The sequence below is a fragment of the Atractosteus spatula genome, chromosome 3 (assembly GCF_055471065.1).
Source record: "Atractosteus spatula isolate fAtrSpa1 chromosome 3, fAtrSpa1.hap1, whole genome shotgun sequence".
NCBI lineage: Eukaryota > Metazoa > Chordata > Actinopteri > Semionotiformes > Lepisosteidae > Atractosteus > Atractosteus spatula.
The window spans coordinates 55,138,861-55,158,532 of record NC_142708.1 but is presented as its reverse complement, the minus strand read 5'-3'; the positions used below and the strand labels follow the sequence as shown (position 1 = coordinate 55,158,532).

Sequence of the window (19,672 nt, the reverse complement as noted above, 5' to 3'; positions counted from 1 at the left end):
ATTATCTTAAACAATACAAAGAAAGAATATCCTTTATAGAAAATAGGAAGAATATCCTTTCAGATATTTAATCTTCGTTCTGATCTGGTAATTGGGCTTTTGAAATAAATCAAAAATAAAATTCTAAAAAAACCTGCAGTGAAAGTGAATTGCTCACCATTTTTAATTTAATCAATCAAAAATTTGGATCCCAATCTCTTGAAAGGAGAGAAGTGTTTTGTGTATTTAGAAAGAATTTATGAAGAATATCTGTCATCACTTCATAATTGTCTCCCTAATTGACAATTAGGGACAACTGTGTCAATGAACATTCATTTCTCAGTTTTATTAAGTTACAAACCAATATTCCAACATAAAAATTACTTTTTACTAGAAGAAAATGCTTATGACAACTTTTTGGTGTCTTACTGCACTTTCTCCTGCTGCTGTCATACTGCCCATACTGCATGCCCACTCACCAAGCCAGACACTTTCACGTTCCAGGGCCAGAGGATCACTTTTACAAACAAACATTTCAAACAGGAACACTAAGTACAAACCTGCTGAAGAACATTGAAAAAAAGATGTACTGGAGTAAAACAACCATGACACTCAAATTTATATTTGGATCGCAGAAGACCAGGCAAGTATCAAGATAAAGGAGGTATACTGGCAGTACACTATTAATCTGTATTTAGTATTATCAAATCCCTGACAATTGTTTAAACTAAAGAAATGTGAACCTAATAAAAGAAACCTACAGTGCAAGTGAATTCTGAACTTCTATGTTCACAATTTTAATTTTAATCAATCAATATTTTTAATCTCTTGAAAGGAAAGGCCTTGTGGCTCTTGAAGGCCAAGAGTCTACAGGTTTCATTTAAACTCTGCTCTGAACCAAAATATATAACCCAAAGTAGCTTATTACCCGCATAATTGGGACAGTTTAAGAACTTCTCCCATTTCAGGTTTTGCTTTAAAAATATCTAGAAAACCTACAGATAAACTAAACCTTCAGGACCAGTATTCAAGCAGAACTGCTTGGGAAACTTCAAAAATTAAAGTGAAAAAACCTTGCAAGTATTTAACAATTACACAATTCTAATTCTGAAAATTAGATTTCCTATTTCTGAAACGTTTTGTTAAATGTGCTTAGCCCTAACCTGGTGAAACTATCAAACCCACATTTACAGAATTTAATATTTATTAGAGTTTCTACAAACAGTGCTTTTAGGAAATAAAATTATCTGTGGTTACATACACAATAGACAATCCGCAATATTCAAGTAATTATAGAAGATTACTGATTACACTGTAAACTTTAAAGCTTATCTTGAGTGGTTTTTTACATCTACCCACTTTTATATCACACTGTAGCACATAAATAACGTGTTAATGTGTCCCAGAACTGTAATTTCAGGTTCAATGCCCTCCAAAAGAATTGGGACAAAAATCTAAAATTGTCTTTTTCCCGCTTAATACACATGAAATTGAAATTCACATAAAACAAATAATTCTGAGTCAGAGTTGAGAAGGTCACCTTTTAATTTTAGTTTAAATTTTGCAACCGAAAGATATGTTGTGTTCAGTCCAGTGTTCAGTGTTGTAGGACACTTAAAGCAAATTAAGGAAGTGAAAATGTCAGTATTTTGATGCAAATCCCTTGCTTGCAATAACTGCATGAAGCCTCCATTACACTAACATCACCAGACTGTTTCTTCACTTGAGATGCTTTTGCCAGACTTTAACTGCAGCCTCTTTAAGTGGTTGTTTGTGGGTCAGGCTTTCTGCCTTCAGTCTCCTTTTGAACAAATGAAATGCATGCTCAATTGGATTCAGATCTGGTAACTGACTTGGCCAGTTTAAAATATTCCACTTTTTCTGTCTGATGAACTCCTGCGTTAAGCGTGTGGTATGTTTTGGGTCATTGTCCTGCTGCATAATGAACTGCTGCCCAATAAATCTGGTGCCATTTTTTTCTTACAATTGCAGACAAGATCTGTGTGTATATCTCTGAATTCATCCTATTGCTGCCATCTTCAGTTAAGTCATCAATAAAGACCATTGAGCCTGTCGCAGAAGCAGCCATACATGGCCAAGCCATGATACTACCTCCACCATGCTGTACTGAAGAAGTGGTATTCTTTTTGGCTGTTCCTGTTTTTCTCCACACTTTAGCCTTTCCATCACTTTGATAGATGTTTATTTTGGTCTCATCTGTCCATAAAACCTTGTTCCAGAACCCCTGTAGCTCATCTCGGTATTGTTTTGCAAATTCAAGTAAAGCCCTTCAGTTCTTGCTGCTGATGAGGGGCTTACACCTTGCAGTACAGCCTCTAAATTTTTCTTGGTGAAGCCTTCTGCAGATTGTGGTACTCGAGATTTGCACCCCCATACCCTCAAAATACCCAGAAGTAAAAGAGGATATTCTCTGCTTTTGTCAAATTTCCTGAGCATACAGCTATGATGAGCTAATATGGACTTTTGGCCCAGTACTTTTGAAGGACACTGTATGTCTATTATTTCCTATAATATACATTGCAAATTCCTTACATTCATGAACTGAAGCCAATCAAATAATCTTTTGCTCTTCGAATCGTACTGCCTGTACCTCTCTTGTTGAAAAAAAGCTTGGATCTTATTTTAACTATGGGGTGGGGGCATCCTTCCCAGAAAACAGCTTATCTCTGTTAGTGATAGGGTGTAGCTACACAAGGTCACTGCTTGCTTTACCCCTGTTAAAACATTCCTCAGTACACAAAGATATTGTTGACTGCTGGAGAAAAGTATAGTGTAATACGTCAACCACCTTATTTTTGTTCAGAAAATATCTTTCTAAATTTGTTCTTATAATGATAGAATTTTAGGGGAGCAAGGACACAACCAAGTATCTTTATAATGTAAGCACAATTTGTACAACAAACAAAGCATGCGATTCTAATGCTACTCATTGCTGTGTTATTTGTTTGGTCACTGACAACATAATTTAACTTATGCACAAGTCAATGCCAAGCTTATAAACTGCTTATGGAGTTCTGACTAGACCACCCTGTATTTGAATATTTTCATGTTGTAATGATTCATGTCAAGCCGTCCTGACAAAGTGGGGGGTACCCACATTGTGAAACAAAAGAAAATCAACAAGGGAAAATCATAAGCAGAGACCAGCAGGTGACAAGCTTCAAGTTCCAAAGAGTGTGGTCTATATATAAAAACACAAGAAACAAGCATTTTTCAGGCACCAATGATGATAATTAAAAGCTGAATTAAGGTATTGAACCCAGTGGAACTTCTACTATAAAATATTGTATAAGATATTAGTCAATGCTTCTTAAAATTCAGAAAGAGTAGTATAAATAGCATCAGTAATGTCTTATTTTTACAGCACCCATGAGTTTACTGTACAGCTCCTCCAGATGTACTCTCCTGTACTCTTGAGACAATCTTGATAAAAATTTATGGGCCTTTGAGAGCATCAATGTAAAGTGCAGCACTTACTGTTTGACTTTGGCTCTGAGATTGTGGAGTTCTCTTCCAGGGTGAAAACTGAAGGCACGCAGGCTGTGTTCCCAAATCCTTGGCTCAGGTAGGAAGCTGCTGAGTAATATGAGTGCATCCGATACTGGGGACCCATGTTATGACTGGGCAGGCGATTCTCGCCATTTTGCATCTGTACAGAAAACCAGGAGACAAAGGCAAATCCTTGGTTAAATTCTGAACAATTATCTGTGAACATGCTTTGAACTAGGTCAGATACATGCCCTCTGCCTTCAATCACTTTCACTCACAGATGAAATGCTGTACTTGAGGGATTTGTGAATTTTAAACTGGGCATTAATTCAGGGGGCATTAAGTGGGATTTTAATTTGAATCAGACACCTCAACATCATTAATTACTTATCACAAATACCATTACCACTACTTCAAACAGTCTTATAATCAGTCTTGAGCTTCAAACAATCTATACAATATATAAAACACTAAAAAAGTAAAAAAAAGATGTTTTGGGGTAAATGGGTGAAATGGTTTCCAAGATGAAAATCTTGAAACTCTGGTGAATCACCACCAACTGCGGTGAAACATGTTCCTACTCAAATCAAAGTGTATTCATTTTAAACATTTTTACGGTCAGGTCTGTTGGATGCATGTAATAAATGAGAGATTACTAACTTACCTTAAGTCAAATGTTGCATGCGACTTTCCTTGGCTTGGGTTATGGCATATTCTTAAAACAGTGTACTCCATTTAAAAGGTCTAAAGTAAACTTACCCCGAATAACATTTAAATAAATAGCCACAAACACTTGTAGTATGACTTCTATAATCCTTAGAAAAAAATTAAAACAAACCACTTATATAGCACAGCTGGAGACAGACGTTTTTAGACCTTGACTTACATAGTACTAATAACAGAGAAATCTCAAAATGATCCAAAATGATTTTAAAATTAAAATACATTTAAATGATTTTTATCCAAGACAACCATTAAAAAGTAATTTGCTTAAGTATCTCAGTCTTTGTTTTTTTAATTGATATGTGAAATTACAATGTTAAGATTCCTCTAAATCCATTTCAATTTATCTAAAAATCATTTTCAGATATATTTAAATTGATGTAAAACATATTATTAACAAGACTTAAAGATATCAGTATCTCACATTTATCTCTAGATGACTTCAACATATCTTGAAGAGATAAAATAGATATCTCAACATCAACTGATGACATCTCAAATTCATTTTGCAACATCACAAAATAACTTTCTCTTCATTTAAAGTGCTCTCAAAATGTCTTCCTTTCTATTCTGACAGTTTCAATGGACCTATGGGTCAAAGTAACCTGTTTCAAAGACCACAGATATATACAGTAGAAAGATGAAGTTTTACTATTTAGATGCACTTAGAACTAAAATGTATTTTGGTATTGTTATTATCTAGAAAATATATCCTGTGTTTAAACGTATTAGTTCTTAATCCATTACATAACCTTATGTATCAAGATTATGTATCAAGCTGTTTACTAGCACACACGTACTACAGAATATAATTTTAGAGATGGACTCTCTGTGGAGTTTTTCAGATGGTTGAGATATCTCTGTAGTATCTGAGATTATAAAATTTTGAATTTTTAAAGTAGCACACAATACATCCCGGGCATCATTAATAACTGAAAAAAAAACTTTCACTGCTCTACTTCCTACCTACCTGAAGGTTTCTTATCTGGCACCATCAACTGTCTGGATAATGTACGCCACCCTTATATTTTCATTTTCTACCTGCATTACACCAGGTTTCTTCCAATGTATTCTAAGTCTTAAGATGCATGCTTAGATAAACGTAAACCAGTAGACACGCATATTCAGCATATCACTGTCAATTTGTGCTTGCTTTTACTAATTAAAAAAGTGAACTGCTTATAAAGAATAGGGTCATTTAACTAATACTCCAACTTCCCTCTCCAAAAAAATCTGAATTATGTCACTTAATAAAAGAATGAAGTATTGTCCCACTAAGAGATAACAGAATAGGAAACAGACTAAAAATGTTTCAACACAAATTAAGTTTGCACATCTCTGAAAAAAAGCCAGGGTTCATACAGAAACAATAGATTATTTTCTTTAAAATGTGGAATAGTAAAGTATTTTTTTGCTTTTGTTTTGCAATTAATTCACTTCACTCAGGGTAACACTACAACTGTGAATATTAAACATAACATCTGCAATTGACACACCCTGGACCAAAGTGTTAGAATGGGGTAGAAAGTCACTCTACTTTAGACATCTGTAATGGTTTAGTTCCAAGTTACCACACCCCACGCCTGTAGTAACTGTGAGGGTAGCTGATTTTGTTTGAGATGCCTGTCCAGGTTGTCACAACAAGTTCAGAGACGCTGCTGAACAGGATAATCTATAGATATTTCTCTTCTGGCAGCATATGGGAAGGACACATGCATATTTGAAAATGAATGTGACAACATGGCAGCAAGAAAATTCTTATTTCTGTGGCTGCTCTTTCAGTCTGTGCTAGCCTCCTTGTCATTTTACTATGCCCACACTCAAGCTTTTTCTAAATAGTAATAATACCCATTACTTATCATGGGACAACACCAAGAAGGCTTACAACATTCTTGAATATCTCATGAGTCTTACTGTGAGCACTGGATGATCTGAGAAGGTCAGGAATAAACACTTGACTGCATCCATTGCAACAGTCATCTGTGCCAATAAAACTATGCATGTTTGTTGTTGTTTAGAAGAGAAAGACAGGTTAATTTTAAGGACAATTAGTTATTGTTAGAGTAGACATGTGTTTTACACGGTAGTTAGGATCCTGACATAACCTGTGTACTCAGAATTGTGTATAATCAAAACACCCAACTTAGTCCCTCCTATTCCCCTCCCTTAAACAACTAAAATCAATTATAAGTGTATGTATGCAGTTCAAAGTGTTATGAAGACAGTTATGTAACAAATACAGTGTACAAAACAGATTAAATAAACTTCAATAATAAAAAGCAGGGAACACAGCAGAGGCATAGCTCTCATGAATAGCCTTCCTTCTATCTCTAATTGCATGAATCGAAGATTCATTCTTGTCATACATCTGCGCCAAACTGGTCACTATCATCCCACCTCTTAACTTCCCAAAGTCACACACTTTTCTTGACTTGCCTTTCCCCTTCGTACTTCTTTCTTTCACCTTCATACTTGTTTTCAGTTTACAAGCCTTATCGAGGGGTATACCACATATAACTAGATCCCAAAATTTGAATTTGTGAAACTGCCTGCATTATTTGATTTTTCATTTATCATTTCCTTACTTACCATGCACGCACACATTTGCGTAAATATATTTTGCCAAGGAGACAAGTCTACTGTATTATTTTTTTCCCGGGCCATATGCACCGTGGGACTAACTTACGAACTGAGATAGACTGAAAAAATCCATCAATGCAGAGAAACACACTTCATTTCAAAACAAATAAAGAAATCAAGCTCTTCCGATATTAACTTCAGGGTATTTTAATTTTTTTTCAGCTGATTAAAAGTCTAGATTGATCATGGTTGTGTGTTCCATGTTTATAAAAGTTGAAACCCTGTTCTAAAGAATGAGACATCCTCATGTAAAAGTGTCTTAAATTAAGAAAAAGAAAAAGGTGAGACAACAACAACTACAATAATAACAATAACTACCTTTTTTTGCAAGGAAAAGCACCAACTTTGAGTTTGGATCTGCTTATTTGACAAGAAAGTTACAGGAGGTTTTTAGTTTATGTTATAGTAGTTACTGTTCACAGTCATGCCAATAAAATATGACCAAAGTTATAGTTCTTTTACCTTTCTAGATAATAGTTTTTTAGCAAAAGACAATATAATTTGATGATTTTTTTGGTAGATTTGTGTTCAGTTTTAAGTTCCCTCACCATTGCAAACACATTTAAAGCAGCTGGGGCTTCGGCAGTTTTGTTGCCAGCTAATGATTTTAGTTAAGAGGCAGTCACGATGGCTTTAGTGATTTAGAGTTGCTTTAAGGACAAACTCAAAACTCCAAAACATAAGATAACTGCAGTGAAATCTGTTTTATGTTTGTTTTCTTCAAATTACAAAGGTTAAAATAAAATAACCCAGTTGAGAAAAACATAAATAACAGGTTAAAACATAAAAAAATATGCAATACTGCTAATACTAACTGTAACAAACCACAACACATATACATGGTAAATTATGTCCTCTTTGGAATGTTTGAAATATTTCGAAATGTAGACAAATCATTTTGTGAAGTTATCATTTGAAATCATAATTTATTCTTTTCTATACTAAAAAAATCAAGATACTAGTGATATTAAGTATTTAGCTGAGAGCTGCAATAAAAATGATGTTTTTTGTTTTAAGTATGCAATTAAAACTAAATGAATGATTAATTATGTGACTAGGGAAACACTGTACCTTCTTCTCCCCAAAATTAATCTTATAATTTGCAAAAGGGAAACCATAAATTCTTACTCAATACCCCATTCTGTGTCTATGGCTCAAACTGTCTGTATCTTTTTAGTAGACATACAGTAGCTAAACATTTTTTCACAGGCTTCCTTCTCTCCCTGCTGTTGCCACTTTGTATCATCACATAGCCAGAATCTGAGTTATGAGCATTGCACCATGATATATCACACTGCACTCAATGGACCCAGAGATCTTTCACAGGCAATTTCTTACAGTGCATTAAGATAAAGACATTTTTTGTAGTTGCCCCCGAAGTTGTACAGTATTTAGCCACCTGACAATGTGTCTAGGAACCTGCAGTCTGTCCCAAAAACAGGTATTGCAGACATGCACTAAAGGGAAAACCAGAGGCATTTCCATTTTGCTGAAATCACAAATAAAGCATCGCCATCTTAACACTCTCACTGGGAAATATATCATTGTATTTTTTGTTATTTTGGTTTTTCGTCTATCCATTTTCTAACGAATTTGCCAAATTCAGGTCACAGGGGAGCCCGAGCCTATCCCAGCAAGCAACGGGCACAGGCAGGGTACATCCCGGGCAGGACGCCAGTCCTTCACAGGGTAGAAAGGCGCAAAAACAGACATGAACACACTCACATCAGAGCCAATTTTCCTAGAAGCCAATTAACCTGCCAGTGTGTTTTTAGACGTTGGGAGGAAACCTGAGCACCTGGAGGTAACCTAAACAACCACGGCGAGAACACAGTATCTCAACGGAGATAGCACCCTAGGTCCAGAACGGAATGCAGAGCCGCAATGCTAACTACAATGTTACCATGCCACCCCTGTATTAGTTCAAGTAGGTAGCTGCATCCGCATGCGTAGGTTGCAAAGGAACAAGTAAAGGGTTATTCTAAGCTAGCAAAAAGATAAGAAACACAACGTTTTGGCTGTGGAGCCTTATTCAGTTGAGAGAGAGAGTGTGGATACTGCTTCTCTCCTGCTCCCACCTCCTCTCCATTCCCAGCTTTTGTTTTCCCATGCTTTACCAACCTCCGGTTTTCCTCTCTCACACACACCTGAAGAAGGCTCCACAGCTGGAACATAGTGTTTCTTTTCTCCTCTTTTCAGCATGGAATTAAATTTTACTTGTTCCTTTGCACCCCTGTATTATATCATTGTATTATATTTACTTAAACAGGTAGCCACACACAATGGCTCATCAGGCCAGTGATCATTCAGAGTTCTTTGGAGGAAGTGGATCAGAGAGCACATTCCTCTCAACCCAGACAGAATATCAGTCCACCTCCAGCAATGCTGGTTCCAGTTTATACCTACAGCTGGGTGTGGACCTCCAGGGTGGACTGGAGCAAGTGGGGTAAAGTACCTTACTCAAGGTACAACAGCAGTGTCTACAGCAAGGACTTGGACCCACAACTCACCGCTAAGTCCAGAGATTTACAATACTCACTACACTATGTTGCTCCTGTGTAATTAAATAATATAATGTATACCTCACGTACATTATACAGTATACAGTATGACTACTACCAGCCTTTTAATATGCTGCCTATATTTTATACTGTCCTTAATGAATACACTTCAGGAAATACTCCTATGCATTTATATTAGCTAATTTTGTAAGAGTTTCTACTTTGTTCTACATAAACAATGTGTGTAGTGGCTCCTAAGACAGCATTAGCTTAAGAAGTTTAAGACCAAAATGGTGATCACACATCAACCTCATTTTCTGCAGGAAACAAGTTTTGAAGAACAGCAGTTAAGAGTTATTGGGCATGTCTCACCAAGCAGTTGGTGACCCAGTGTGGAAGTTAAACATAGCTCCATCCTGTGGGGTGCAAGTCTGAAAGATGTCTGATTTGAATTCAGTTGGTGCTGTGGTTCAGAAGACAATGGTACTTTGAATTTTGCAAACAAAATGATGGTTAGCCAGCCATTGAGAGTTTTGCCACACAGGAATTATACTGTCCTAGTACACTCAAAGAATGAAACATGCCAAGTTTGGGTTAAAGAACAAAACAGTTCTTGAACAAGAGCAGTATATGTGAGAAGCCATTTCACCAAGCTGATAATGACTCAGTTAGTATCATTGTTTAAATGAGTGTTCATTGCTAATTGGTAAACGCAAGTGAATGTAACTGTTACTTAAGCACTAAATCACCCCATTAGTGAGAAAATTGATTGGGCACATGAGATCTGATTATTTAACCTGTTTAATGTCAAGCCTGGTGAAAATCATGAATGGGAAAACACAACAAATAAAGAATACTTATCAAGAGAAAGACACCTTCGTGTCGTGCCATCAGTATGTTGAAGGCAGTTCACTAATCACTTTAACATTGTACAAAAGATGTGAAATTTAAAATAATGTATTGAGTGTTTAAAACAAAAAAAAACATTCAGAAAGTGCAGGAAAGACTGTAGCAACTTTTATCATAAAGTGCCAGGACGTTCACCAGAGAATATTCACTTAATTACAGAACCAATTACTATTTTGGAAGAATGAACATGAACAGAATTTCTGTTAAATATAATATTTTGCAGGACAGCAAACATATGGGTACTGCACATTAAATATTAACACAAAATGTTTTGACACACCCCTGCTGATGTTTCAGTTATCAAGCATTTATTTAAGGAGTATGTGCTCCTCAATTCTTTAAAGCATTTCCTACTGAATAAGATACTTCAAAATGTTAACACTTACAGTACTACTCCATCTTTAGCTGAATTCTGTGTAGCAAATGTATTGGAATTCAGTTCAAATCTATTAGCGTGCTGTAATAATCAAGGAATATCCAGAAAATTAAAGTAAAATATACTGTTGTATTATGTGCTTGAATTTGGGAAATAAAATGAAAAAACAGTTCTTATTAAAATCCCAAATATTGAGCACTTATTAGCAATAAGGATTTCAAATGTCCTTCAGTAGTAACACTATGACAGTTTTGGGCTGTACCATCATAGACTTTTATGTTTGGATTTTTAGCCGATTATATTTACCTGGATTTACACTTCACTAAGCTCCGTGTAAAAGTTCTGCTTTCTCCAATATAACAATGAGATGCTTTCACTGTGCCCTGCTTGATAGACAATATAATTAACCTTTGCAATTCTGTTCCAACCTGCTGTTGCTTGACAGAAGCAGTGACCCCAGAACAATATGTTACCATCAGAATCTCAACTGCGCTGACACCATGAGATATAGCCCTATCAGCACTATCGCAAAATAAAACACTCAGATTAGATCCTTGAAGAAATATAGATTTAATTTGTTTCACACTTGAGTTCTCTGATACAACGAGAAACTTTTTAACATAAATCTAAAAAATTAATGTTCAGAGGAATGTGGAAATTTCCCAAAGTATAAACCCCTTCACTAAGATGAAATTCTTTCTCCTTCTCTCATAACATACATAAACTATGACAGATTTAAATTCAGGTATGGCATGTGAATACATATATTAGTACTCATGATAAATTAGGGGTGATGAAAATAAATGTAAAATGCCAATAGACCAAAAATAACCTGCAAGATTGGGACATATTTTTTAACGTTTTTATTAATTCTTCAAACTAATTTTATAAAAATAGAGATAATATGCAAATCAAGCAAATTTTATGTGGAATTTAAGATCTACCTTTGCACCATATTCTAAACAAGGTCTTACTAGTGCATTACATAATTTCTACATACAGTCACTGCCCTTGATGTATATTCTATGCTTTTAACTACAGTATATACTAACATTTTGTTTGCCTTTCTTATTGTTTCTCTTTATTGTCTGGAACATGTAAATGATGTGTGAACATAAACATCGAAGTCATTTTCATATAGTAGGCAGCCTCTTCCAGTGTAGCTTTTCCAATTTTGTAAGTATAGTTTGTTTTTGCAACCTGAATGTAATACTCTGGCCTTGTTTACATTAAGTGTCATCTGCCAGTTGTTGACGGAGAGGCACTACATTATACATTTCCTGTCTTGAGCGACTGTTGGAGTCATGTCACTGGCTTTTGTATATTATATATAATACGGGTGGCACGGGGACTCACTGGTGAGCGTTGCTGCCTCACAGCGCTGGGGTCCTGGGTTCTGGGCTATCTGTGTGGAGTTTGTATGTTCTCCCTGTGTTTGTGTGGGTTTCCTCTGTGTGCTCCAGTTTCCTCCCACAGGCCAAACATATACAGGTAGATTAATTGCCTTCTGGGAAAAGTGTCTTGTGTGAGTGTGGACATGTTTCTGTCTGTCTGCCCTGTGATGGACTGGCATCCTGTCCTGGGTGTATCCTGCCTTGTGCACATTGCTTGCCAGTATAGGCTTTGGCTCCCCCTACCACCCTGGATTGGAAAAAGTGGTTAACAAATGGTTGGATAGATTATGTATAATATGACCTGACTACATAAAACATGAAAGATTCACAGACTCTTGATTCTTCTAGGGTTAGTTCCTGAGCCTGAATACTCTTTTTGATATACAACAAAGCGCTACACCTCCCCCTCTTTTATCTCTCCAGAACAGAGTGTGTCCACTAATGTTACATCCGTCTCCAACATTTTCGGTTAGCCTTGTTCCTCTAAAACATGATTCCAATAACATCTTAATTGCCTGCTAATGTGGTAGGTTCTACTGCATGTAATTTATTTCAAATAACCCTGGCATTTATGTATAAGGACTTAATTACCTGGTCATTTATTTTATTTTGCTTTATCCTTGGGTCTCCCTTTGTCTTTGCTCCCTCATAAGGTACACTGAGGCATCATTAGACCAAAACAGTCTGTTGCCTAACATAGCATAATTTACTATTATTTAACTTGAAATTGTACTGTTTTGAACTACAAAAAGGGCACCAAAAACACATACTATTTCTTTTCATGGCAATATCATTAAAAGACTGCTACACATTGAGACTGACCAGTATATAAATATTGTAATTAAATTTTGCTTAAATTTGATTTGCACCTTATAAAGGACCGATAATTATTTATCTACTAATTTACATTGCTCCTAAAATTCTTAACCCCCCCCCAAATACTTATTATACAAATGAAAACAAACTGAAGAATAAGAAAAACTTAACTTTCCAGAAATTTACATTTTTCAAGCAGGCCCTTAAGGAAATAAAAAAACTGATGCATTAACATGCATCTAAAAGACAAATGGCAAGAACTTAAAGATGCATGAACTTTGTTCATTTTGAGCCTTTAAACTTTGTTTTTGTGCTGTTTTTACACATATGTTTCTATTTTCACCCATACAAGTAATGACACAACCAAAAACAAAGTTTTATTGAAATTTTTATGTAAAGTTTTGTGATGAATTGTTATGATAGGAACTGTGGAAGAAATACTTAATTTTGTTTGCTGTAAAACTAGTTGATAGATGCTCCTGTAGAATATGAAGTGCACAAAATATAAAATATAAAAAATTCCGCATTTCCAAGCATGATATATTTCTCCCCTCACCGTTTAATTACCAGATGTAAATATGATAACCTTGCTTTCACGTCAATGCACACAGAATGCCTGCACACTCATAATACTCATGTTAAACATACGGCAGCACTGTGGTCTAGGAGACTATAATGGATATGATGGCTGTTCAACAGTGTGTGCTAATTACCTCATTTGGATAAGGGTTAAAGAACTCCCAGTGGCAGAATAAGTTGCAGTTTCGCCCGAGGGAATCCGGAAAATGTAAACACTGTGCAGAGGGGTACCACACCATGAAGGCAGCACACCTTTCTGCTGTGCTTGCCCAGTCAGTCGGAACGGTGGCGTAACTGCCATCACGGTGCATTACCATTCTCTGAAAGAGAATGTGACCTCGCCAGCAAGCAGCTCCTGCCAACTCAAACACAGATTTGGTGGACTGACAGGAACCACCATCAACATCACGGTCTCGGTAAGACGGACCTGTGTGTGACCCATCGCTGTCCTCTTGCTACTTTGCACGACTACTCTTGCACGTCGCAGCTTGTTCTCAACAACAGTTTACTATCAAGACCTACATCGTTCTCCTGTACTGTGTTTCTTTAATAAACCATTTCCAGGCCCACTTTTCTTGTGTGGCCTGGTTTTTGTCCTCCTGCATGAAAAGGCTATCACTTCATAGCTAGGAAAAAAAAGAGGACTAAAAAGAGATTCTGATTGCTAATACTGATTTGGCTAGACACATCCTGCAAGCCTTAATACTTAACAATGGCTTATAGGCAATATCAAAAAATGTCTCCTTGCAATGTAAATAAATGAAAGTTATTTAATGATAGATCATGACACTCTCTCTTGGTTCTCCACTCACACTTGCTTCCTCATTGAACATTTCTGTATTTTGTGTTGTTTTGTTTTTAATGAAACTGTTAATTCAGCAATAGTGTATATAGACTGGCTAATTATAGTCCTGTGTAAAGCGTTACCCGTTATATTGTGCTTGAGTAACAATTTTTATTTCTTCTCAATCAGAAACACAGTTTTATTATAAAAACAACAAAATACTAATAGGAAGGTTATAACACAGGCTTTTGTTCACTTTCTATCCCTCTACCACTCTCTCTACAATGACCTCTCATGAGCTCCCCATTTTTTCTTGGCAACTATAAAACTCCACACAAACAAAAGAGCACCGCACAAACAATAGAGTCCCAAATTAGAGTCCTACACTTTCAATAGAAAGGATTGGTTCCTTTGAATATTAACACAATGTGTTAGGACTGCACTCCTCCTAACGTCTAAAGCACTCTTCAACTTTGTTTGGAATCACTACTATTACATAAGCTTAATCATTGAAGAAACCAAAAACACTGCATTGAGAATGGTGTCCCATTTGAAAATGATCAATAATTACGTACTGACAAGACTTTCTCATGTCCTTCTTCTCCTTAGATTAACAGTACATTCAACTTTTGTTGTGTGTGATGAATTTTCTCTATCCACATTGCTCAAGATTCCTCAACATATTAACTTCATTATAATATAGAAAATAATACAAAAATTATGGAAATTTCTAAGAAAAGCTACCAATATATAAAACCTTCTCTCCTAAACTGAAGTTCCTGAAGTTTAATTGTCCCAACAATTTCTTAATGTTACTCGCAAGCTGTAAAACGTTTTAACAGGACAACTTGTAACACTTTCAACCTAACTATTTTCACAAATACAGTATTATTACATCAGGGTTGTTTCCAACACAAATTCATTGGAACATTTTATCAATTGAGCTCTAGTTTTAGGAGAACAGGTGACATTTTTTTATAAAATACTGTGCCAGTACCTACTGTATTCTTCTATTTTAATGATGATGCTAAAGTAAACTGCAGCTAATTATCTATATAGTACAACCATTCTCCTGCCTTTAATTATGCAAAACTATGGTTCTGCCTAATGCGTGGAGAGCAGCCCCACCTGGTTCACGTCACACATGAGAGGCCGCAGGAACAAATTATGAGCCTTGAGCACCTGGTACTGCTGGTAGTTGTATAGGTTGCTGTAGTATGCAGGGTAGAGAGGTGGCTGGTAGAAGTTGCTGTAGTAGGAAGCATCTACAATCAAGTCAGAAGTGCCCTCTGCATACCCTCTGCTGGCCGCAGACGGACTGTCCTGCTGACTGGAACGGCTCCCTGCAAATCAAAAGAGATCACTTGGACTGCAGCTCAGCACTCAATACAAACACCAACTCGTGTGAACCGGGCCAGCTGTAATAATTGTTTCAAGAGAAGGTTCATTTGAAACAGTTTCACAATTGCCAGCATTCATTCGAAGAAAGCTGGCCAGCTGAGCCACATTTTGTGGATACGAAACCCGATGTATGGAGGGTCGAACATTGTATACCGACACAATCACTACATTACTGAACTGCTCTGTTTCAAGAAGGCTTCCTTAGGTGTTGAGGCATAGCAGCTCTGAGCTTCTACCACTTTCATTTTTAATGCAGACATAATGTTCAGCTTGCTATGTCTTTCACTAGTGTTTAAAGTGAAGGAACACTACTAACTGATCGTGAGTTTTTTGCCAATATAAGACGTATTACAGACAAACTACACTACAACAGTAGGTGACAATTTAGTGAAAAATCAAGACAAACATTTTAAGACCTCAAAATTAAAATATTCACAGAAGCTGATTTTTTTGCATTACCTTAAACTACAAACTTTTGACTCTCATCATCTTCTTTGCCAGTAACCATTAAAAATGTTAGCAACTGTATTTGAAACAACTAAGACTCCTGCAGTGTTTGCATTATGTGAGCTAGAAAATCACACTATGGAATCAACAAATGAGCCCCTTGTTACCATCTGCAGTGAAGCATTTTCTAATGTATCAATTTACACATCAACCGTAAAGTGGTGTACTTTCTCTGTGTACTTCAGTTTATGAATTAATTGGTGTTTTGAAATTGCTAGTGAATTAATTCTTGTTTCTGGAGTAGGGATACACTTCTGGGGATGTGAAACCCAAATGTAGATGAATCTGCAAGCCTCTGATTTCTCAGCAGATGTGTGCTGTTTTACCAGCTTCTGAACAAATGGTGAGGTGTGACAACAGACAGCCTGTTCCCACCTGTCAGAGGTCTTAGCCATATTGTGCAGGCAGCAGCTCGCCTCCCCCATGTCAAGTCATCAGATCACAACACCAGGCAACCAGGCAGCTACATCAGCCACCCAACTTTCACCTCCTGTATTACAGGATCCAACAGCTTCCAAACAACTCTTTTTAATATTCCTTGGCCAAATCAATTAGTGGAAGATCAAACTGATCAACAACCGCTGAAACTGAAAAGCTGCATCTACTAAAACATATTGTTTTAGTAGTGGCTACAAAATATATTGGCTTAAATTGAGCAAAAACCCTGGGCCACTTTTCTCAAATTTGAAAGTGGTCCTTCAGTATAATATACTGTATATACACTGTATACTGTATATGTGTGTGTGTGAATGTACAGTCAAACCTGGACTGTCTTCTCGTGTCATATTACTGGTATGAATATGTAGTTAACAACTCCCAAACTCTCCACCAAATGAAAAATGTAAACAAAGGCAATAAAGTCCTTTAATCTGGCTCACAAGTTTAACACATTTCTTTAAATAAGAATAATAATGAAAAAACTCATTACTACTGTGTTTACCAATAACAAGGAAGTTCACATTTAAGAATTTTACAAATTCTAAATAAATTAGTGTTTTTAGTTGGTGTCATTTTAAACTGGAATGAATGTGTCTGACTAATAGTTGTGGTCAGACATTTGTGGTATTAAAACTGAAGAAAAGGCTGACCTGTGTGTTCTATCATCAACTATTGCTGCACATTGTAGAAATCCAGACTGTTGAAAGCCATCTACAACTACACAGAGATGTCAAGAACAAAACTGAACAAAACTGTATGCAGACTAAAACTTGTGATGGTACTTTGTGCCTCTAACAAGTTTAATTTGGGTAAGTCAAAAGAGCATTTCATGTAATCTGACACATAACAGATTTTAATAGTTTTGTGTCTGTTTTTAGTGATACTCGATGACATCAAATATTTTCAAAGAAACAGTTTAGAAATAATTACACTTCTACAAAGTTTGAAAGAAAAAGAGGTGAGCAATCCACATTTATTACATCTCCAAGCCCCGTCAAAGTACATTAATAATACAAAGACTTTTAAACAATGGTACTAGATATAGTACCAACAATTTTAAAAGGCATAATATAGACATCTTGTTTACATTTCTGTATCTCACCTTTTATAATTCACTATTTGTATTAACATCACATCAATGTTTCCAAAAGGCAATTTGCAAAAATTTAAGCTGGTCTTTCAGTCACAAATTTGAATGCACTAGGATACCTTAAATATCAAATATACTTTTTGTGGATTAAACAATTCTTAGCTTTCTTTTAGACTTTTATATTTTGTGGAGAGAGTATGCACTACTTCAGAAATTACTTGTAAACTATTAAAACATATTCCAATTGTTTCCCTGGGATATGACAAATATATGACAATGATAAATTATTGTAAGTTTCTGCACTATAGAGCAATGGAATTTGATACACACAGTATACAAATGGGACCATGGATAGAGGCAATCCTACAAAACAGCATACCAGCTCCACGTGTCCACCATTATTTCCTGCTTATTTCATGATGGCTTGCGAGAAACATTTAGAACACACTGGTTATAGTAATTCTCCATGACGTTATCAATGATACAGTTTTCAGAAAACATGTATGGATAAAGATAAATATGCTGAGTATCAAAAGGAACATCATCACTTACAACTGCAACAAATCAAAAGGTATCTGGAAAATGACAACAATTCTTTTTTGCGTAGGAGTGGTGATATTATATTTAGCAGAGATGACATAGGTAAATTCATTACTCTGATTAATATTCGTCTTCAACTGAAATTACATTCAGGGGATTTACTTTGAAAGTCTCAGGCTAATAATGTTATGCCCCGGCGTAACAAATAAAGTGTATGGCCACTGCTTGAAGCAATATAAGATAGACGAATATAATGAATGCTTTTCACTAGGTCACATTCTTTTGGGATTCTGAACCATTCTGCATGCGTTGCCATAGAACAGAATGATTCAATAGTCACACTTTTTTAAAGACGTTGCTTTCCTTGTGTCTTAATGAGCATGTACAACTGACGTTCGCCATCTGGTGGTGCCAAGTATAAAATGCATACTACAAAACTTAATTCAAATACTGAATCAAAGTTGAAGATGAGAGCAATAAAAACTTTCTCATTCTTATATTGTATTGAAAATAAACGTCTGAATATGTTAATACAGCATTTAATACACTGATGCATACTTAGCGATATTATCAAAATTAAGAAAAACTGCCTTTTTTATTGTGCATAAAGAGGTAGGCAGTATAAACGTCTAAACAAAGAATTACAGACCACATGACCAATTTTGAAAACAAGATTTTTGATTGCATCTCTCTATGGTATTAAATCAATTTAGGTATATTCTGAAATACAAATGAGAATGCATTTTCCTATGCATTATAGTCTTGTGTTATCTGTTGCGGTATATAATCAATGGAAATGGATGGCTCCACACTTAATGTTCATAAGAAGAAAGATTTATACCTCACATAGTTCCATGTTAGAAGCCAAGAAGAGAACTGTATTACTTTCATACAATTGGCATTGAGAATTGAATTAACAATCATGACATTTTAACAGCAACTGAAAAAGATCTATCACTGGGCACATGCTTTAGGCCTTTATCAGCAAATATCCAGTCAACTCCTTTTGTACCTGTCACCAGTCCAGCATTTCTTACTGCTTCATCAGTGAATTTCCCTGTGATCTGGGAAACAGCCTTGACCCAAGTGGTATTCCAACTCCTGAAAGCACTATCAGAGCAACTAGAACAGCATGTTTCTCCCACAAGCCATTACCAAAGGAAGTGATGGAAAGATGGCATTGCTTGGCACAAGACAATCACTCCTATGTTGATTCACAGACACTAAAATAATAGCATGCTGTATAGGCTTCATTTTCCACATACCTAATGAACCACAGCTTTTCATTATCTCTATATAAAGCAACCTAATAGGTTAAACTGTCCCATTTTACTAATCCTTTGTGCTACATATTGGTGACTTCAGGTCCAGTTTCATCTATAGGAATTAGCCCAGGAGAAACCACAAATGCTTAATAACTCAAAGTCTCAAACTTTGTTTTTATGTCCTATGGGGGCATTAGGGAGTAATCAACATAACAATATG

The 19,672-nt window shown here is 35.9% G+C and overlaps 1 protein-coding gene across 2 annotated transcripts in view; it reads right to left on the bottom strand.

Annotated features, from left to right (window-relative positions):
- dmrt1 (doublesex and mab-3 related transcription factor 1) overlaps positions 1-19,672 on the bottom strand; it is a 35,750-nt gene that overhangs the window by 10,535 nt on the left and 5,543 nt on the right. Inside the window, exons 3-5 of one of the 2 annotated variants that reach the window (XM_088911252.1) lie at positions 15,394-15,554; positions 14,242-14,244; positions 3,478-3,649 (exon numbers count right to left, since the gene is read on the bottom strand). In XM_088911252.1, the coding sequence (XP_088767378.1) occupies positions 3,478-3,649; positions 14,242-14,244; positions 15,394-15,554 (336 nt within the window). Of the gene's footprint in view, positions 1-3,477; positions 3,650-14,241; positions 14,245-15,339; positions 15,555-19,672 lie in introns of both variants that reach the window. The other variant, XM_088911251.1, reaches the window with a different exon arrangement.